Genomic DNA, 19477 nt, shown 5'->3' with positions numbered 1-19477 from the left:
GTGTGTGTGTGTGTGTGTGTGTGGGAAAGAGAGAAAACTAGAATATCAGACTGTTCTTTTTTTTCTATTTATTAAAATCTTCAACTGGTTTTGTGACTCTTCAGGCTATAATTTTACTGATAATTTATAGCAAAAACATTCTAATATAATGTGCTTTTCAATTAAACATAAATGTTCGTGCTTTCCCTTTTTGAGCATTTAATGTAAAACATAATTTTTTTTAATATTTTATAAAATTTTTGACACCACTTTAAACAGGTAATAGTAAGAGGGCAGAAGTAACTGGTTGTTTGAAGTCCATAGGAATTGTAAAACAGTGAAAACTATTACTGAGACTTACAGAAAAGACAGAAAACTAAGTAACAACATGAAGTTATAGAATAAGTAAATTTTATTGGTGTTTTGGTTTACATATACATGTGTGTAGGGCTTCTGCGTTTTAAATGAGACACTTGAAAAAATATCATATATTTTGTCTTCTAGAAATACTTTGATAAATTCTTATAGTAAGGCTATTTAGTGTATCAGATACTTATGAAATTGCTGGAAAACTTAAAATGAAAATGTATAAAAATAGTTTGTTTTGGAAAGCTTAAAATGAAACCTTTATAATCATAAAAAATTCAGTTCCTTTAAAGTGTGAGATAAACATTTTTGAAGGGAATAAATGATATAGACGTCAGTATGTTTAATCACCACATGTCTGGTTTTTATAACTAGTTCGTCCCGCCGTGCTGTCCGATTACATAAATTTCCTTTGGTATTCTCGTTGATTCGACCGTTTTCATAACCACATTTACTTAACTGGCGAATTCTTAAGTTCACTGTAATGTTTAACACCTTTACTATATTCACTTCTTTTGGAAAAATTCTAACTTTCAAAACGTTTGTTAGTCAGCGAATGTTTATTCCCCCCACCCCTTAAAAAGATTTTGTCTCAGTAAAAATTTCATCGCAAAAGTTCCACGTTCGTATTTATCCGAGTGTCTAACAACGTTTACATAGTTATTCATTCTAATATTTCGTAGTATTTTTTGACATTTTTTTAACAAAACACAGACTATTATGATAACTTACAGGGTGGGCAAAAACTCTGGGCAGCCCTCATATTTAAAGTTCATGTTAACAGTTTAGTTATTCGCGTTTCAGTATTGTTTGTGACCAATATTCCCTCTAACTTTTTCAATCCATGTGCGGAATGAATTTTTTCTTATGCACTAGTATCAAGGCAATGTGCGCTATCAGTTTTTTTTGGGGGGAGGGGGGTGTTTTTAGACCATCATCCCTATTGAATCATTAAACCTCCTTGCAGGGTTAAGGGCCTCAACGTGTCGAGACTCGTCACCATTACTGAGAATGTGCGAGGCATATGATTGGTTGTTGTGCGGCCGCACAGCTTAGAGGGAACACTGATTGTGACAGAGGAACGATATGAAACAAAATATAAGTTTCGCCTTGGTCACCCCTAATTATTAATATTCTAAGGAGGATGTCACGTGGGACACACAGACATATCCTATGTCATGAAGACACTAGCATTATTTGAGGAGAGGGAGGGTGTCCAGACTTCTTGCCTACCCTGTACACCCGATCGTAAATTTTTATAAAAAGTATTACTCATATTTTCTGTTATGCGTCATAGATAAGAATAGGTTAATAATTCATTTGTTTTACCGATTGGACAATCAACACAGTTATTGTGTTAAAGATAAAACTCATTGTGCCCAGCCCATAACGAAACGCCTGTAGTTAAAAAGGGAAACACTAAAATGCTAGCAAAATATAGAAAGGAACATTCATAGTAATTAAACAAACGAGTCCATTAACCTATGAAATACAAGAAATTTACGGTAAAATTCGACAACTAGTACATGTCAATAGATTAAAAAAAGTAAAGGAATCTAAAACCCATCAGTATGAGCAGTTAACTCTTGGCTAAGCATGGCATACCAGATATTTATTGACAAATAGAGGTAAAACCTTATTTCAAAATTGATGAAAGGCATTTGCAAATTATTAGGCATAAAGAAAATTGAAACCACTGTTTATCATCCAGCTGCTGATGGACTAGTAGAAACGTTTTTAACAGAAACTTATTAGATACGATATCACAGTATTGCAAACAGGACAAGAAAACACGAGTTGAACATATCCCTTTATCATTATTAGCTTATAGAAGAGCTGCTGAACACAGAGAAAAAGAACCCAATGAGAAAGCACAAACTAGTGAAATTAAATTAGGGAATAAGGTATTAGTAAATTAGTATTCGACGTGGTTTACAAATGCTTTTGCAATAGTTTCTGCTCTTGACCTGACAAACATTGCATGTGGATATCTAATCTGCAACTATTAATACATACTTGTTTCCTGTATAAGGAGTGGAAACTAAAGTGCCTGTAGCTATAATTTAAAATGGTATTCTTTGTAAAGGGGCATTTCTTAAATACGAACTTTTTTTTTTTTGCTTTTGACAGTCACAGTAATTATTGATATCCTTTCTCATGCGTGGCCAAAAGAATCTCTTGCTTATTCTACTGAATATTCTAGGTGGGATGCAAATTGGTTGTCATAAGTACTTATGATTATTTTTCAAACTATGTGTTACCACTACGTTTGGCATTGTGGCGTGTTTTGTTAGTAAATACAACTGAACCAACCAAATCAATAACTGAAGATGACTATATGAGAAAACTTTATAATTGTCCAACGGACATAAAATGATTAAGCTTTCCTTAACAGTTTATCTTTTACCGCATTACATATAGAGGAACCTGTTTGTTTTATTGTTGTTGTTTTTCAGCTAGCAAAGATATAAATCATGACCGATAATAAAAAACGAAGCCATTATAAAACAAAGAATATTGCGGGTGTGATAAAAAAAAGTTTCTCAGTGTGTTTGAATTAATAGTATCGATGAACACACGGCTAATTTGTTGTATGTATATGTTTTTGGTGTCATTGTGTTTCAATGTTCTTGGTTAAACTATACTACAGTAAATAGAAAAAGTCACAACTACGTAACCTCTTTTGGTGTAATTAGACGTTTTATAAAATGTACAATTGTAGAAAATGGCTATAACTATAACGTAAATGTAAATATAAGTTTGTTATTTTCATCAATATAAGTTCATGCTATGCAATTTTCAGTGTGTCTTATTTTTATACTACCATACGATTCTATTTTTTTATTAGTTGAATAATTGTCATCATATTTGATAGCAACGTCAAAATTAATTGAAGGCTGATAAGAGTAACACCACACATCGTTTACATTTCAACCACACAGTTACATTAAGAATGTTCTTGTTCTCAAGGTCAACTTCACTTTAGTTTTATACTGGTTTTTATTAAAGTATTTTTCAGTTCGTGCGACTAGTTACATAACTGAATTTCAATAATGCAAAATACTGTTTAGTAATGTATAGTAAAGCTGGGTATATGAACTTTGTGTACAGCATTAATCAGGAATATACTAATAGTATGTGTTACGAACAGATTATAGTTATAAAAAACAGATTTTTTTGCAATCTTAGCAAAGTGTTTTCCGGTAAGTTCAACACAATTCGAAAATATAGTAAGCCTGTAATTGGGACTCTGAAAAGGTAACAAAAAAACTATGATTGACAGTAAAGAATGACAGCAACGTTTGTTAGGAGTAAAGTCGATATTGTCAGTGATCGTTTTAACAGAAAGGCTAAAGACCAAAATTTCGTCAAGTTTAGCATTACTTGGTGTTTATTTGAAAACTGATTACTTGGTATGGTATAACTGAAATCTTTACTTTGATAGCTGTACGAGCTACAAGGTGAGTAAATTGACGGTTAAGCTGAAATCAGCTGTCAGTGTTTTTATGTGGATATGTCGAAGGTTTCAGAGAACGCGCAAGTGTTCTGACAAATGTGAGAAAAGTATTAAATACACACACAGTTTGCAGTCGTAAAGAAATATAATGATACGTTATAGTCGTGAATAAAATATATGAAATAAACTTTAATTGTTCTTGTGTTATTTATTATTTATTTCATTTGTACTTCTCGTTCTTTCAGGGTTATTATCAATCTTCATTGGGTTGAAAACTGTCTAAACAGAATATACTTGTTTAGCAACTGAAAAACTTTCGACCTCCTATTTTTTTATCGTTATAGAGCCAGTACAGTGTGCAATGTAGCTGTAACTTGCTTCGTGGTGCGTGACCGCGTGACCTGTTGTACTAGTATAGTATGGGGTATGTAATTCGTTTCACTTATACTGCAGTGTCAGAAAAAGTGACTTTTAGATGTTAGGGAAGAAGCCCTTCCAATTCGTACAAAGTAAACTGTCACATGTTAACTTTATTTATTCTGTACAAATTTTCTAGACAACCTACGATCAAAGATAATGGCACACAACTTAGACAACTTATTAATATATGACCTTGTTTAAGTGTTATGGCACATGAAAATGTCAGTACCAAACAGGTTTCTCTTGTGGGGGAAGTGTATAAAGTAATTTGAGTTGGATATATTTTTATCCCCCCCCCCTTTTTTTTTCAAATGAAAAGAGGACATCTAGTAACTTCAATTTCACGTTTTTAATGAAATAAACCATACTTTTGTTGGCTACCATTTCAGAAAATGAGATATTCTAACGGCAGAAACAAAACACAAGATGTTATAATGATTGATCGAGGCTATAATTTGGTTGTTGTTTGGCGTTTTTTGGTGCAAAGCAACTAGTTCGGTAGTATCAATAGTTGAGTTAAACAGAAGGTTATGATAAGATAATTTCTACAAGCAAACAAGGTAAGGAATGGATACATACAAAAGTTATGGAAAGTCAAATAATTTTCACAATTAACTAGTAAAAACTAAAAAAGCTAGTGAGAGTTGCGAAAGGATATACATATATGCGAGCCTCCCGCCCCCCACATTAACTTTAGCTTCCACAACAATCTGACTTATTTTAGGTATTTAAGCTAACTAACATTACAGATACTGTTGGGATTCTCTGTTGCATGACATAAGTATGCGGTCATCTGAAGGATCTGTATAGTTATTTACCTTTTTCTACCTAACTCAATATTCGTGTAGTAATATCCACATTTGTGACAGGCTAGTCGTATGGAGTTCGACTTAAATCCAGTTATCAATAGATTTATTTGAAATCCATCTTTACAGTCGCGAGTGGAGTACATGAGTCACTAACTCGAGAATGTTTACAGTTAGAATAAACAATTGACTTGGAGATTGAGATTAGACATAAACAACACTTTAATTAAAATTAAGATACTCGGCTACATCGAGATTACTGAAGGTATCTTGAAAATCTTCACTGTTAAAATAATGAAACTCTTCAGTTTGAGGAGGTAACTAACTGTCCTTCGAGTCAACTTTTAACAATGCCCATTAGATTTTTTAATACAGCCAGTAAGTTATCAGTTAACACATTAAGTGAAATTGCTGAGACATAATTTACCGCATAAAAATTTCTTAATACTAAACGATTTACATCCAATTCCTAACTGCATTGTTCGAATGAGAGAAAGCTGGCAATTGTTACTTACATGGAGTTTTAGCGAGATAGATTTTAATACTTATTAAGAGTTGGCATCTTCATCAATGATATTGGTTCAGGATAAACTGGAAGCAGGACTATTGGTTTTTTAAGTGTCGCCGTAGAACCTTTTAGCCCCCCAAAATGGGGTTTTTATACAAATTATTTTGATATTTTTACGATGTATACATTCAACTCTCAAGTAGATCTGTCACTTCATTGGATGAATTTTGTTGATTCATCGTAATTCTTGAAACCAAAACTAATCCAGTAATTGGTTTTGATTGGAGACTAAATCGGCAGCCTGTTTGCATGTATTTCTCCTCGTCTTCTTCAGATCAAAGTTCCGCGAAGAGTCTCATTTCCTCTCTTAAGTCCTTTTAAAGAATTCGTTTTCTTCTTCTAGTGAAGTTAACATAAACTTTCTCATCGCTTTATCTCTTCTAATTGCGTTTGTTTCATGTCGTTGACATAAACAGTTGATCCTCAGTACCACCTTGGATACGTTTTAGTTTATGCTTGACATGTACATTTCCTTTATTGGTCAAGCGGCCTTGTGTAACTTCTATGCATTAAATGTACGCAGCTTTACTTCATATTGCATGTACATATGTCATACATGGAATTCTATAAGATTATATTTGTCACTGCTTGAAGCATTTGAAAATATCGTAAAATGTCTCAAAATACTGCAAATGCTTCACTCATAACTCCTTAAAATAATCTTATCTTCAATAAAAATTTCTCCACCAAACTTCTATGTTTCTACCTTCTCTCGTTGTATCGAACAATGCTAACAATAATCCGTCTAAATATTCTTACTCTGTATTATATTATGTTCTAGACCTTAGGTAGTATAGACTATAATTAATCGCAATATTATTCATTTTTACTATTATATAATGTAATCATTTTATGTTTACACATCATTATTTCTAATATTCCTTTACTGGATTATTCAATACCAAAACAATTAACAAAAACAAAATGCATGTCATTACTCAATAACTTTTATGAGGATTATTAGCATTGACCATATTTCTAATACACAATATAATCCATATTTAAAAAAATGAAACCTAATCTAAATCCTCATTACATATCCTACTATAATTATGAACTCGTAATAATCGTCCATAAACATACTTCATGCAATTAACATTAAAATTAATTCACAATCCCTTTCGTACGCAGTATATTTATTTACAACTATATCTTACTCAATTATGTAACTAATACAATTATATCAAATTGAAGATATTGTAACTACAATCTAGGACGTCTTCTTTCTTCTCTATCTTCAAAATTCATGACGAGAGAAATGAGACACAGAACTGTTCATGATCCAGTCATGTAATGCACAAACACTTCTTGTTGCAGTGTTCTGAAGAGGCCACATGATAGCCGCATATTATACACAGTGAGTTTATCAAACGACGATAAGCGGTGCACCCAAAATCTTCAAGGTTTCCATTGTCAACATAACAGTATCCAGTTCTCATTTCTTCACCATTGTTTCGACACGTTCACGATCGATCTTGAGTTGTTCCGAGTTTTCACATTGTTGAATCAGATGATTATGCAAAAATAAAAAAAGAACAGAACCAGGCAACAAAAGGTTGTGATATTCAGAGGCTACTGAAGAGGTCAAACTAAATGAATGCGAACCATCTAATTAGGAGGTAAACACATTGTATAGACTGATGACAAAATTACGTTAGTTTAACGAATTGGTGAGGTCAGTGAATTATAAAACAAATATTATATATCAAAAGTTATAGGCAAAATCAACAGGATTAGTTTAATCACTGACGGAAAGAGGAACGATATTTGAAGTCAATGTGATCGAAACATGATGTGCGTGACGTGAATTGGCATGGAAGAAGTGAAATAACGTAAATTCAAAATGTGCAAAGTGAATTGCCAATGAAAGCCAGTTTGTCACATGCTTTGTATAACAGTGTGCTTACTAGTACAACTAATTAAGCATAGTGTTATGAGCACTAAATTTGATAACTTCATCTTATCTAACCTGTTCTTCCTTTGTTGCAAACTATTTAAATGCTGTTGAAACACATTAATAGTTAACCCTGATCTCTGTGGAGGGCAAATGTTGAGTTTCTTCTTATCAATTTGTCAGGTCTTTAATTTCTGAAACTACATTTATATCTTTAATTAACCACAATTCTTTCTCTGTTAATAATTCTTGCAGATCTGGTACTTGTATATTTAACTTGTGTACCTAGTTTTACTCCTAAAACTGTAGGGCAAGGTTATTCCTTGTCCATGTGCAGAGCAATTTCTTGCTAGTTTTAGGTATCTTCTGTTTCTTAACTACCTTAGTTTGATAATCAAATTGATGCACATCAGATTTAGAACATACTACTGATAAAGTTAATTCATTCCTTATGTTAAACAACCATATTCCTCTGGTTCTTGTAGATATAAAATGGTTTAGGGACAATTACTCTCTTTTCACATAGTTCTGCTATTCTATTTCTAATTCCTGAAAATAAGTTACTATGGGTACTCCATTACGGTTGTATACTTGAATGGGTACCTCTATACATCTTAACATGTCTTCTTCCATCATTTCACAATAGGTATGCTGATCACTTGAAACAGTGATATATTGGGTTTTGACTCTCTTTAGTTAATTAAAACTAAAGAGTTGTTCAGTGCTAATGGTATAATTCTGTATAGCTTAAACATTCTTGAGGGATCTCTTATTGCAACTGTCTTTACATCAGCCCATGTATAATACACGTCAGTCTGATCACTATGTGTGGGGATTACAAACTTTAAAGTATGGCAGTAATCACCTTTCAATTTCATCCAATACTCTTTCTAATTTGCTCTGGGCAACAAATACCATACTCACCTTATTTTCTACTGGAACAATGCTTACATTCTGTCCAGCTGCACCTCCTACCATAAGCATCACAATGATCCTGGTATACTTAAGAATGTCTCATACTAGTTTGCATAATTATATCCTCTAACATATTAAATATACTTCTATATTCAGTATATACAAACTTATTCTAGTTGTGATTCTTCAAATAGTCTATCATATTGTTAAATGCTTCTACTATACTATCTTTCATTCTGTTGTAGTCAGCATTAGCTACTTTCAAGTCACTTCACGGTTTATGTACAATAACTTGAGGTGCAAACTTCACTTATCTCCTTCTGATTGTAGGGGTCACTTCTGAGTAATTTGTTATTAGGCTATGTGAACTTAGATTATAATTATGGGTTATTGTATTGGCCTGTGTTGTCACTGGTGTACTTAACACATTGTCAGTTTCTTGTGCAATATTTTCACTGCTGGTGTCACTTACTGGAATATTCTGTGTTGTAATGATTTCACAATCTAATACACCACTATCATCTTCTAAGTATGATTCTTCTGTATCTGTCATTTCATTCTCAATGTATAACTTGGTCTCACTTAAGCTCTCAGTGTGTGTTTGTATATTTCTAATTTGATCTTCTGTTTTCGCTTTGTCAATTAAACATTCATACTAATAAGGTTTGTAGTCTTTTACTTTCTTTAACCTATTCACATACACCAACTGTTTATTTTTTCCATAAAACTTTTGTTTTTCAAAATTAACTGGACTTGTTTGTCTAGTGACTCTAAATGGTCCTTTCCATAGTTGTGCCAGTTTTTTAGTATTTCCTATTTTTAACTATTGGTATGTATAACAAAACTTTGTCTACTAACCTTATTTCACTAATTTGTGCCTTTTTATTTACTTGTTTCTCTGTGCTCAGGAGCAGTGATCAAATGTTCATTAGCTAACTGAAATGCTAATTGCATCTGCTGTAATAATTTTGCCTTGTAGTCATAATCTGTGCCATAATTTACTTTTCTAGGAATTAGTGTTTCCTGCATGGGTAACATCTCTACCTTATAATAGTAAAGGAATAGTTTATCCCACGTTTTCTGATATTTTTCACATACTGAAAGATCATATGTAGTAGAGTTCTGTTGAATCTTTCCATTAGCAGCTGGGTGATAAGCAGTGGTTTCTATTTTCTTAACTCCTAGTAATTTGCAAATTTCTCTCATTAATGCTTTCTCTGCACAATACACCAATGATTATATTTAACCCTTTGATTGTGTAGTTTGGATATATCTGAACTATGCAACAAAAGGATTAACTTGGAAATAAAGTTAGTACCTCTGTCTGTCTGTGAATGCTTTGGCAGTTGTTACTATTTTCTGATCTGGTAAGTGTATTTCCTCAGAAAATCTAGTCAGGTAGTCTGCAACTACAAGTACATCTCTGTTTCCTGCATAGGATATAGGTAATGGGGCTAAAATATCCATAGCGATTAAGTAGAAAAGCATAGTTAAACTCTTTGTAAAGGAGCATTTATAAAGTGTGGGCTAGTTTTTGCTTCTGGCACCATGTGTGATTCAAAGTAGTCTTTAATATCTTTCCTCATGTTTAACAAAAATAATTTTACTTAATCTACTGTACATTTATGCAAAAACTAAGTGTGCTAAAATGGTTTGTTATTACAAGTTTATGACTAGTTTTCAAACTATGTAGTACAACTATCTGCAACCTTCTGTTATTGTCAGCCTTTCTACATAATATATCGAGTCTAACGTGTATTCCGTATCTTCCATATACTACTGTTTCTTAATTTATTTACCAGTTCATCTTTCTTCTGTTCATTAATTGAGTGATCTAAATCCCAAATTACTTCTAAATCATCCTCACTTACTAACTTTACCTCATTTATTTTGTTTCTGTATTACCTATTCTAATCCTGCCTAAAGCATTAACGTTAGAATGCTTTCTATCTGGTCTGTGTATTACTTCAAAATCATAATCTTGTAACAATAATGTCCATCTTGCAAACCTAGATTATGGGGACTTTAATGTTTTAATGTCATTAGCCATCTTAACGATGCATGATCTGTGATAATAGTGAACTTCCTCCCATACAGACAACTCCAGAATGTTTTGATTCTGTGTACTACATCTAAGAATTTCTGTTTTGTAACTGAATAATTTATATCAGCTATTTGTAACTGTCTGCTTTGATAAACTATCGGGTGTTCTTTTCCATCTTCATGATAATATTGCACCTATAGCAAATCTTGATGCACCTATACTTAGGATAAAGTCTTTACTGAAATCTGGGTAACTTGAAATGTGAATGATAGTGTGATTAATTCCTAACAATTTAGTGTACGATATCCTGCTTGTAAAATAAAATTTGGCACCACATTATTCATGCTTGTTCTCCCGTCATTTCAAGATTGAATTTTGAGCTTTGCCAGCTTTAAAAAAAAAATACATATAGTATTAAATTTTATTACATACATTCATAGAATACACTAACTTTAATTCTGGGGAAAAACTACACAAAAGAAGTAATAAAAAAAAACATTTTTTATTTTATATTTCTTCATTTCTTTTTTGTTATTTTAAACTTTTTCTTTATTTTATATATTTTTTATTATCTTATACATATAGATATATATTTTTGCTTTAGCAAATGCTGGTTTCCGTATTTGTAGACTACCTTTTTCTAAAAGTTTCGGTCTTTGGGGGCTTTCGACTGACGTCTACAGTTCCTCGCCACGTGGCCTCTTATTCCACAATTAAAGCATTTTATCTGCATATTGTTTCTGTTAAAACAGTTTTTAGCCATATGCCCGATTTTACCACAATTAAAACACTTTGGTCCCTCTGGCTTATTCAGTTTCGCATACGAGTATAGTGACTGCTCGCGTCTTTCTTCTCTCCTAGCTACTTTAATTAAGTCCGATAATCTTGCGTCTGTGGTATTTGCTTCGTTCACGAGCCTTATAGCAGGATTACTGAGTAATCCCTGTTCATAAACTGATTTCAAAGTTTCCTGAACCGCCATATCATCTGGTTGTTTATACACCATAGGAATTCGGTTACCTAGCTCCTCCAGTTTATACCCATATGAACTAACCGATTCTCCTTTCTTCTGGGTTAAACTTAAAATCCGCGTTAGTATCGAGTGAAGCCGAGAACTGTCAGCTCTGGTTCGTGCACCCACGTTTATTTGTCCGTCAGTGGTGGCCATATCAACTCATTTTATCCCTACTTATTTCTGCTTATACTAACTTAGCTTAATTTCTTTCTTTATTCTTCACAGTCTGTTGTTGGCTAACCCCAAAATCCTGGAGCACTGCACCAATTTACATCGGTCGGTTTAACACAAGTTACAAATGAAATTTATGTAGTTCAAGGTTATGCAGTCGTAGATCGACTCAGGCCACCAGTTCAAGGAACTTTACCTTCAGAATAAAGAGGGATTCTGATATTAGGTAACATAAATACTACACATTTAATTCAACAATTCAAATAATATATTTACATCTACATTATCCCTTTACTGTGATATAATTCATTAATCAAGCCATCCAAAAGATGTATTAACATTAACAGACCATCAATCTGACTAGTATTACTCTATGATATAACTCCCCTTTATACCTAACACTTTAACAATAATAAGTTAAGTTTATTAACATCCGATTTGTATTCTCTAATAAGCTTATTAAATCTTCTATTATTTCAACTCAGTTGAATTTCAATTACAATATATTATGTAACTACGTTGTTAGATCAGGTTAGAGATAGGAATTTTAAACTTACCCAAGGAGTTCGTACAAGGAATATTTTCTTCTGACTGTAATACGGCTGTTTTTTCTAATAGAACTATAAAAATTCTGGAAAATCTTCTTAACGACTGACTGACTTGTCAAAAATCACGGCTTTTTGTATGTAAACACATGTGATTCTCTGGCTACTGATTGGTTACTTCATAAGCAAAACCAAAACTACACGCTGATTGGTTCATCTTGATACATCGGTTTTTTTCTTGTTATTCATTAGCTGAAATACGTATAGGTTTTTGACCTGTTTAACTTCTGACTTGTAAGTATTTTTTATATATGTTCTTCCACTTGTTCCTTCCCGTGACGAATTCTGTTGTTCGTTTTTTATAAAGCACATCTCGCCGTGGTATCCGATAACATAAACCAGTGGTTCCCAAGCATTTTTTACTGACTACATCCTAATTCACTTACCTTGATTTGCGCAACACTCTGCTGTCACATGTTTGTTTTGTAGAGTTTGTTTCTTAATGTTCATAATTATATTTCGTTTGTTGAAACTCTCGCGACCACTCCTGACAACTTGCCACGACGACACACAGTTGGTTTCCAAACTTTATTGCGTTCTCTAATGAATCGCGTCTGTGTTTGGCGGCGATATGAAGAACCGTTAGTTTCTGTTTCTCCTGTTGAGCCCCAGTACAGTCTGGAATGTTCGTCACTATATACATTGCACTTCTTCTGATCATTGTTTGCTGTTCTTGTTGATTCGTGTATTTTTATATACATATTTGGTTAAGTTCGCTTTAGCGTTTTTAACGCCTTTACGATATTCTTCAATTCGTTTTTTAAAAATTATAACTTTCAAAACATTAATTAGTCGAAAAGAATTTATTCAAGCTGTCAGACATTACCACTAGGCTTGTAGTACGATATAGAAGTGTTTTAGTTCTTAGCTTTTCACTGTAGACGGACTGGATGCTAGTGCCATCTAGTGATAGTACTGAAGACTATTTACAAAAGTAGTTCAATTTCTTCAACAAGATACCAGCAAGCATACAAAATGTTTGCTAGTAACTGTTCACACATCTGAATACTATGCCATTTGTAAATTCTAGGTCTACTGTATGGTATGTTATACTAAGTCAATTTAAGAGAAAAGTTCAAGCTATTTTAACTTTATTGCATAGCCACTCTGGCACTCTATTTTTTATTGTTTCTAAAATAAATGAGGTATAACACTGTAAGGGCAGTGTGCTTACTAATGTGTAGCACCTCAAATAGTGGATAATAATGCACCAAGTTGTCAGAATTCTAACTTTAATTTTAACTTTCTTGTGTTTGTTTTCCTTAAAAATATAATATGCTAAAATACATATCAGTTGTTTACTCACTGTTATTATTAATGCACTTTACAAAGATTTAGAATAAAAAGAAAAGTTCTTTACTTCATTACTTACAAGTATTTACTTAAATTAGTTTAACTTTTTTAACTGAGTGGTTCTAAGCAATTTACTGTTACTTCTATGCAAGTGGTTAATGAATAAATAATGTTTGATAGATCAATCATTCCAAATACTCCAGTTCTTTACTTATAATGTATGAAATAAGTAACACAATTTACCCTGAATTTATAGTTGAAACTAATGTATGAATTATTTCCCATTTTACATTTATGAAAACTATGAATGGATATGTGTTTTCATCAGTTGGTTACTCAACGTTACATTGATGACCTAGTTTTTAAAACTTCATACATAAAACCAATATATCTCTACTAAAACTGATACGTGTTTCACTGGAAGATTTTGCTAAATATATCTGAAATTTTGAATTCATGCTCATGAATACAAGTCTAAAGAGGTTATAATTTCCTCATTGGTTAGGCCACATTTGGATTATTAGTTTAGTCTTGGGCTCCTTATTTTACGAAAGACATTGCATTTTTGGAAAGGATTCAGAGAAAGGTTACTAAAATAGTGCATGGAATGGAGGGGTTGTCATACGAGGAGAGGCTAAAATCTCTCATTGTTTTCTCTTGATAAAAGAAGAGTTAGGGGGGTTCTGATTGAGGTGTTTAAGATTGTAAATGGAATTGATAGTGTTGATGCATTATCTTTTTTCATACTTAACAGTGAGAATAGTAGGACTAGGGGACACATATATATAAATTTTGGCAGGACAGGAGTTATCTACAGCTAAGATCATTTCATTTTTCTAAAAGGGTGGTTGGCCTTTGTAATGGGTTGCATTCAGATGTTGTAGAGGCAGTAAATTTAAGTGAGTTTAAGAAAAAAGCTCTAAGTATATGAATGATAAGGGTTGGCTTTAATATATATTTTTCAATTATTTTAATTTAGTTTAGAGGATGGAACAGCCAATATGGACCAATAGGTCCCACAACATTGTTATCTTGTAGTTAATGATGAAGAACCAATAATGAACAGATAAGCTATGTTCTTGGATTGGTTTTTGACAATTTTCTTTATCTAATGTTACAAAGTTGGTGGATGTTCATCAGACCATACAGTATAAAATAGTTATAAGCAAATATATATATATGTAATAACATTAAGTTATTCTGTAAATTATGCCCAAAACTTAATTTTAACAAGTCACTATGGTTTATGAAGATGTATGCTATAGCCAGTGTTGTTTTTACATAATTGTCCTTCATACTTGGTAGGCAAAAAATGTATAATGTTTAAGCTACCAATTTATATTTGTACAAAAGTTCTTAAAAATAACTATATATATATATATATATATAGCAGTTTGATACTTTGTACATAAGAAGGTAAGATGTGTTGCCTAATAGATTCAAATACACAGATGGAAATGTTTAGTACATTTCTTATTTTGGTCTTAAAGCTAGGTTTTTTTCTCTCCTTTTTTCATAGAAATAAAATTCCCTCATGGTAGTATAACTTTGTAGATGTCTAATGGACTACTCTGTTCTTGACTAGATACACAACAAGGTAATACAGTAAGGAGAGAACATGGCATGTGCAATTTCATCTCTGGTTATGTTTTCATAACAAGTGTATGATGTGAATAATTTTGATTGTCTCATTCCTTCCTGTGGAAGTATTTTCAATATGCAGCTATAAAATATTATTAAAGTTTTACATTCACTATTATGTATAAATATGAAACATGCCAAATATTGACACTGTTTTTTTAAGAGTGTGGGTATAAAGCACAAGTTATAGACCATACTTCTTTAGAATGTAAATAATGCATGACATGATGTAAATGAACATAAATATGGTTTGTCAGTTTTCTTGTTGCAAACAGGGTTATAACAGATCCATCCTGACACAACTGCAGACATGTATGCAAAGAACATGGAAGTTTTGAATACCGAATAGATTGGTCATATTGTAGTGCTCCTTAGATGAATGTGATGTATTGGTTCATTCAAATTATTACAAGTCCTTAACTAAAGCTACTGATGGAAAGATCCATTGCATAAAATACAGCTTATTCAGTCATAAGCTGGGACAACATTTTAACCAAATCCATTCAGAATATAACTTGCTGTTTAAGTTAGAAAATAAAATGGTGAACTATGCCTGACATTACACAAACTTGTAATTACTATTATAAAATAAATTTTTCTTATTCAAGTTATTTACTTAGGTAATTGCTGTTTTGATTTGTAAAACTTTTTTTTATCATAGGACTTAAAAAAATTTTTCACTATTAAAAATAAATTTCAAGAATAAATATCGATTACAATGTTAGCTTTATATTATCATATTTTACTCGTAACTCTTAAGTTTAATTCTTGGAGGTTAAACTACCTATGATTTTCAAGTTGTAATTCTTGCTGAATTATATTTGAATATGTCTTAAACTGTGAAATAATTATTGTGTATGTAGTCATTGATATACATAAATTATCCATTATATTGTTTCGTTTATAATGAAGTAACGAGTTAATAGTGGAACGCTTTGAAAAACATTAATTGCAAAACTTATTAAGATGTATGAATTACTGTATCCAGTAGGAATAATGCAACAAGAAGTAAATGTGTGTGATAGCATGTCATATGTTAAAAATATTTGTCCTGGTTCAATTATTTACCACTTGTATTAGTGGTTTTATCTGGTACTGCTGCATGGTATAACTCAATCACAAAAGTGAGCTTAGAAATAGATTAGTGAGATTGCCAACTTGTTGGTCCAATGGACCAGCAACCAGAATTGACTTTAACTCAATTGTTGCTAATTTTTCTTCATAAAATTGTTTTGTTGTTTCATATTAATGTCTTATCATTAAGTCAAACTCTGCCTGGTTAGATATGATAGTGAAGAATGGTCCAAATGAGAGAATTGAGTAAAGACCTGCTTGTGGGAAATATTGTCACTCATATCTTAATATTGTTGTTTGTTTTGTATAACATGTTCTATATACTTTGTTTTGTTTTTTTTCCAGTCTATAAAAGTAAATAATGAAGCAAATTAATTCCAGGGATATTAATGTTTTATTTCTCATGTCTCAAAACAGTAAGGTAGACAGCAAGTGTTATAGAAACAGTTAACTTGCAGTTTTCAAAATGTGGCTGCACTTTTATAGATACTTTTAGTCATGGTCTCTAAAACATTTTAATAGGAAATAGTGGAATGTGATTAGTAATAAGTATATGAAACTTTTGAATGTAATAAATTGCTAATAGTTTGAAGGACTGAAAACATGTTTTTAACTTAATGGTAAGAAGGTTTTTATTTAAGATATGTGCAGTTTTGATCTCCTTAATACATGAATGATTTTGATAGTTGCAATACTGTACGTACTGGTTATTAGAATGCTAACTGCTTTAAGAAATTTTTAGCCATGAGTAATAGAGTTGAGCTTCTTATCTGTGGAGAAAAGAAGAACTGGAGGTGACATAATTGAGGTGTTTCAAAGTGTTATTACCGATAGACTATTTATTGGGCTGTATTTGAGTGGTGGAATGATAAGGTTGTGAAGGCTGTGATGTTCCTCCTGTTTTCCTTCAGTATACTGCTCACAAAAAGTTGTATTGATAATCACTGTTTGTGATTGGTAGGCATACCGTACTGTTAATTATTCCTGACATTAAGTAGATCAGTTGTAACTGGATAATAAGCTCACGGTAATTAATATGATATATGGTCGTTTGATTACCATTGAATGTGTGCATACATGTATATTAAAATCCAGATTAGCTAATTTAAATTAACTGGTTTTCTGTCATGTTTGAGTGGTTACATAATCTCTCTGTGGATTGTTTTTCTACCTTATTTATCTAGTGAAAGAATATTGTGTAGAATAAACACTGATTGTGGTATAACTGAGTTAACTATGTGATAAACAGTTTATCTAGTTGAAATCTTCATAAATGGATATTAGTTGTGCAGGCGACCTTGGTAAACAATTACTTGTTGACCTGGTAAATGAAGAATGGGGCTAATCATCTGTTAGTTATGTTTCTATCAGAGAATCTATTTATTTATTTACATGATTGTAACGTATACATGTTCCAACACAAAAGTTTCTTCTAATTTGTTCAGTCTTTTGATAAGTGTAGAAAAACTATTTTTTTTTTATAGGTATGGATAAACCAAGGAGACATTATCCTGATAGGATTACGAGATTACCAAGATGCCAAAGCTGATGTCATCTTGAAGTATAATCCAGATGAGGCCAGGAATCTGAAGTCATATGGAGAATTGCCAGAACATGGTATTATTCTTGACTGTTTATTTTACTATATTTAATCAGTAACATGCAAAATATATTTCTATACTTAAGTTAAAAAAAGTGTCTAGGAAAGTGTGAATATGATTATGCTAAAATCCCAACATCTATAAGCCCCATTCTTTGTGGTAAATTTTTTTATTATTAGGTGATATTGAATTGAACAACTAATACCATTTCATAAGTAGCAGTAAGTATTATAAACTTCAGAATTGGTGAAAGAAAAAGATACTCTAAACATGAGTGTTTAAGATCATCAAATTATTTACACTTGTAACAATGTGTGTGCGTGTGTGGTAATTTTATTGTAGTTTTAAAGTAAATACAGGTATTGTTCATTTATAGCTTTCATTTATTTGCATAGAATAAAAAGGCTGAAACTGACCTGTGAATTTTTTGGAAATAGAAATATGTGTTTGAAATTTATATTTTTAAATATTCTGACTTGTATTATAAAAGTTTCATTTCATTAAGTTTTGGTTATAAATTTATTTTCAACAGCCAAGATTAATGACACTGTTACATTTGGTGAAGAAGAGGTAGATGATATCATTGACTTTAATGATGATGTCAGTGAAGATGAAGATGCAATTGATAATGTAAGTTCTAACATTTAATTTTATAAAGTGATTGTTTTGTCACAATTGAAATATATAGTTAATGAAAGTCAGATTTGTTCTAAAAGTATAAAAGGTATACCATTGAAACTTTTAACATTTTGTACACTTAATCTAATTATTTTTCCAGAAATATGTCATACCAATTCTAAGACATTGTAAATAAATTGTTTAACTCTTTCAACCCGGGCTCAGTCCCTGGGACCGAACTCGTAACCATTTTGTGGTTGTTATAGTTTTCATGCCATAACTTTTAAATTACTAAGTGAATGTTAACAAAATTTGTCAGTTTATCAGTAAACATTACAATGCTTTCATATGAAAAATACCTAATTTTTTTTATTAAGTGTTAAGGTTTGTAAAGCAATGTTTTTCTCATGCTTTTTTTTTTTTTTCTTTTCACATCTTATCTATCTATCATGCAAAGTAATTTTCATTTTAAGATAAAAAATACTTTTATGCATCAGAAAATTTTGAAATTTCACAGGAGAAATATATTTATATTTTATCTGTTATTTTCAGTAATTAATCTGTACAGGTTCAGTAAATTTATCAGATCTCGCAACCACCATAAAAAATTAGGAAATAAACATAAATTATGCCTCTTTCATTCTAGAATGAACAGAAATTATAATACAAAAACAAATGGTTAGACAAAATAGCTTAAATCTCATTACATTATACATTTATATATATATATTTATTATTTTTATTATACTGACCTTTCACCCATGCCTGGCTAACAATAGAGAAGTTACAACAATGTGGCTCATGTGCACTCATGCTAATGTACCAGATAACATAAAGGTAATCTTTGGTCTGTACAAAGTAACTTGTCTTGGCTGTGTTTTAGTTGACTAGTATTTTCTAGAATACAGTCACATTTCAATTATTATACATTATTTATGTACATAGGTTATTGCTATTTTGAAACAAGTTCTTAGCTATTTTTCTAAAACATAGAACAGTAAATAGAGAAG

The 19477-nt window shown here is 31.6% G+C and overlaps 1 protein-coding gene and 1 long non-coding RNA gene across 3 annotated transcripts in view; one reads left to right on the top strand and one right to left on the bottom strand.

Annotated features, from left to right (window-relative positions):
* Positions 1–19477, top strand: part of LOC106478096 (eukaryotic translation initiation factor 1A, Y-chromosomal-like) — a 51936-nt gene that overhangs the window by 24982 nt on the left and 7477 nt on the right. The window contains exons 4-5 of one of the 2 annotated variants that reach the window (XM_013938614.2): positions 17733–17865; positions 18382–18479. In XM_013938614.2, coding sequence (XP_013794068.1) covers positions 17733–17865; positions 18382–18479 — 231 coding nt within the window. Of the gene's footprint in view, positions 1–17732; positions 17866–18381; positions 18498–19477 lie in introns of those variants that run through there. The other variant, XM_022381625.1, reaches the window with a different exon arrangement.
* LOC106478097 lies at positions 11002–12692 on the bottom strand. The gene is made up of 2 exons (XR_001292050.2): positions 12193–12692; positions 11002–11831 (listed from the first exon to the last, which is right to left on the bottom strand). It is a non-coding gene; the product is annotated as an uncharacterized LOC106478097 (long non-coding RNA).

The sequence above is a fragment of the Limulus polyphemus genome, unplaced genomic scaffold (genome assembly GCF_000517525.1).
Source record: "Limulus polyphemus unplaced genomic scaffold, Limulus_polyphemus-2.1.2 Scaffold179, whole genome shotgun sequence".
Lineage (NCBI taxonomy): Eukaryota > Metazoa > Arthropoda > Merostomata > Xiphosura > Limulidae > Limulus > Limulus polyphemus.
Note: the sequence above shows the minus strand (reverse complement) of the source record. Positions and strands in the feature narration are given on the sequence as shown.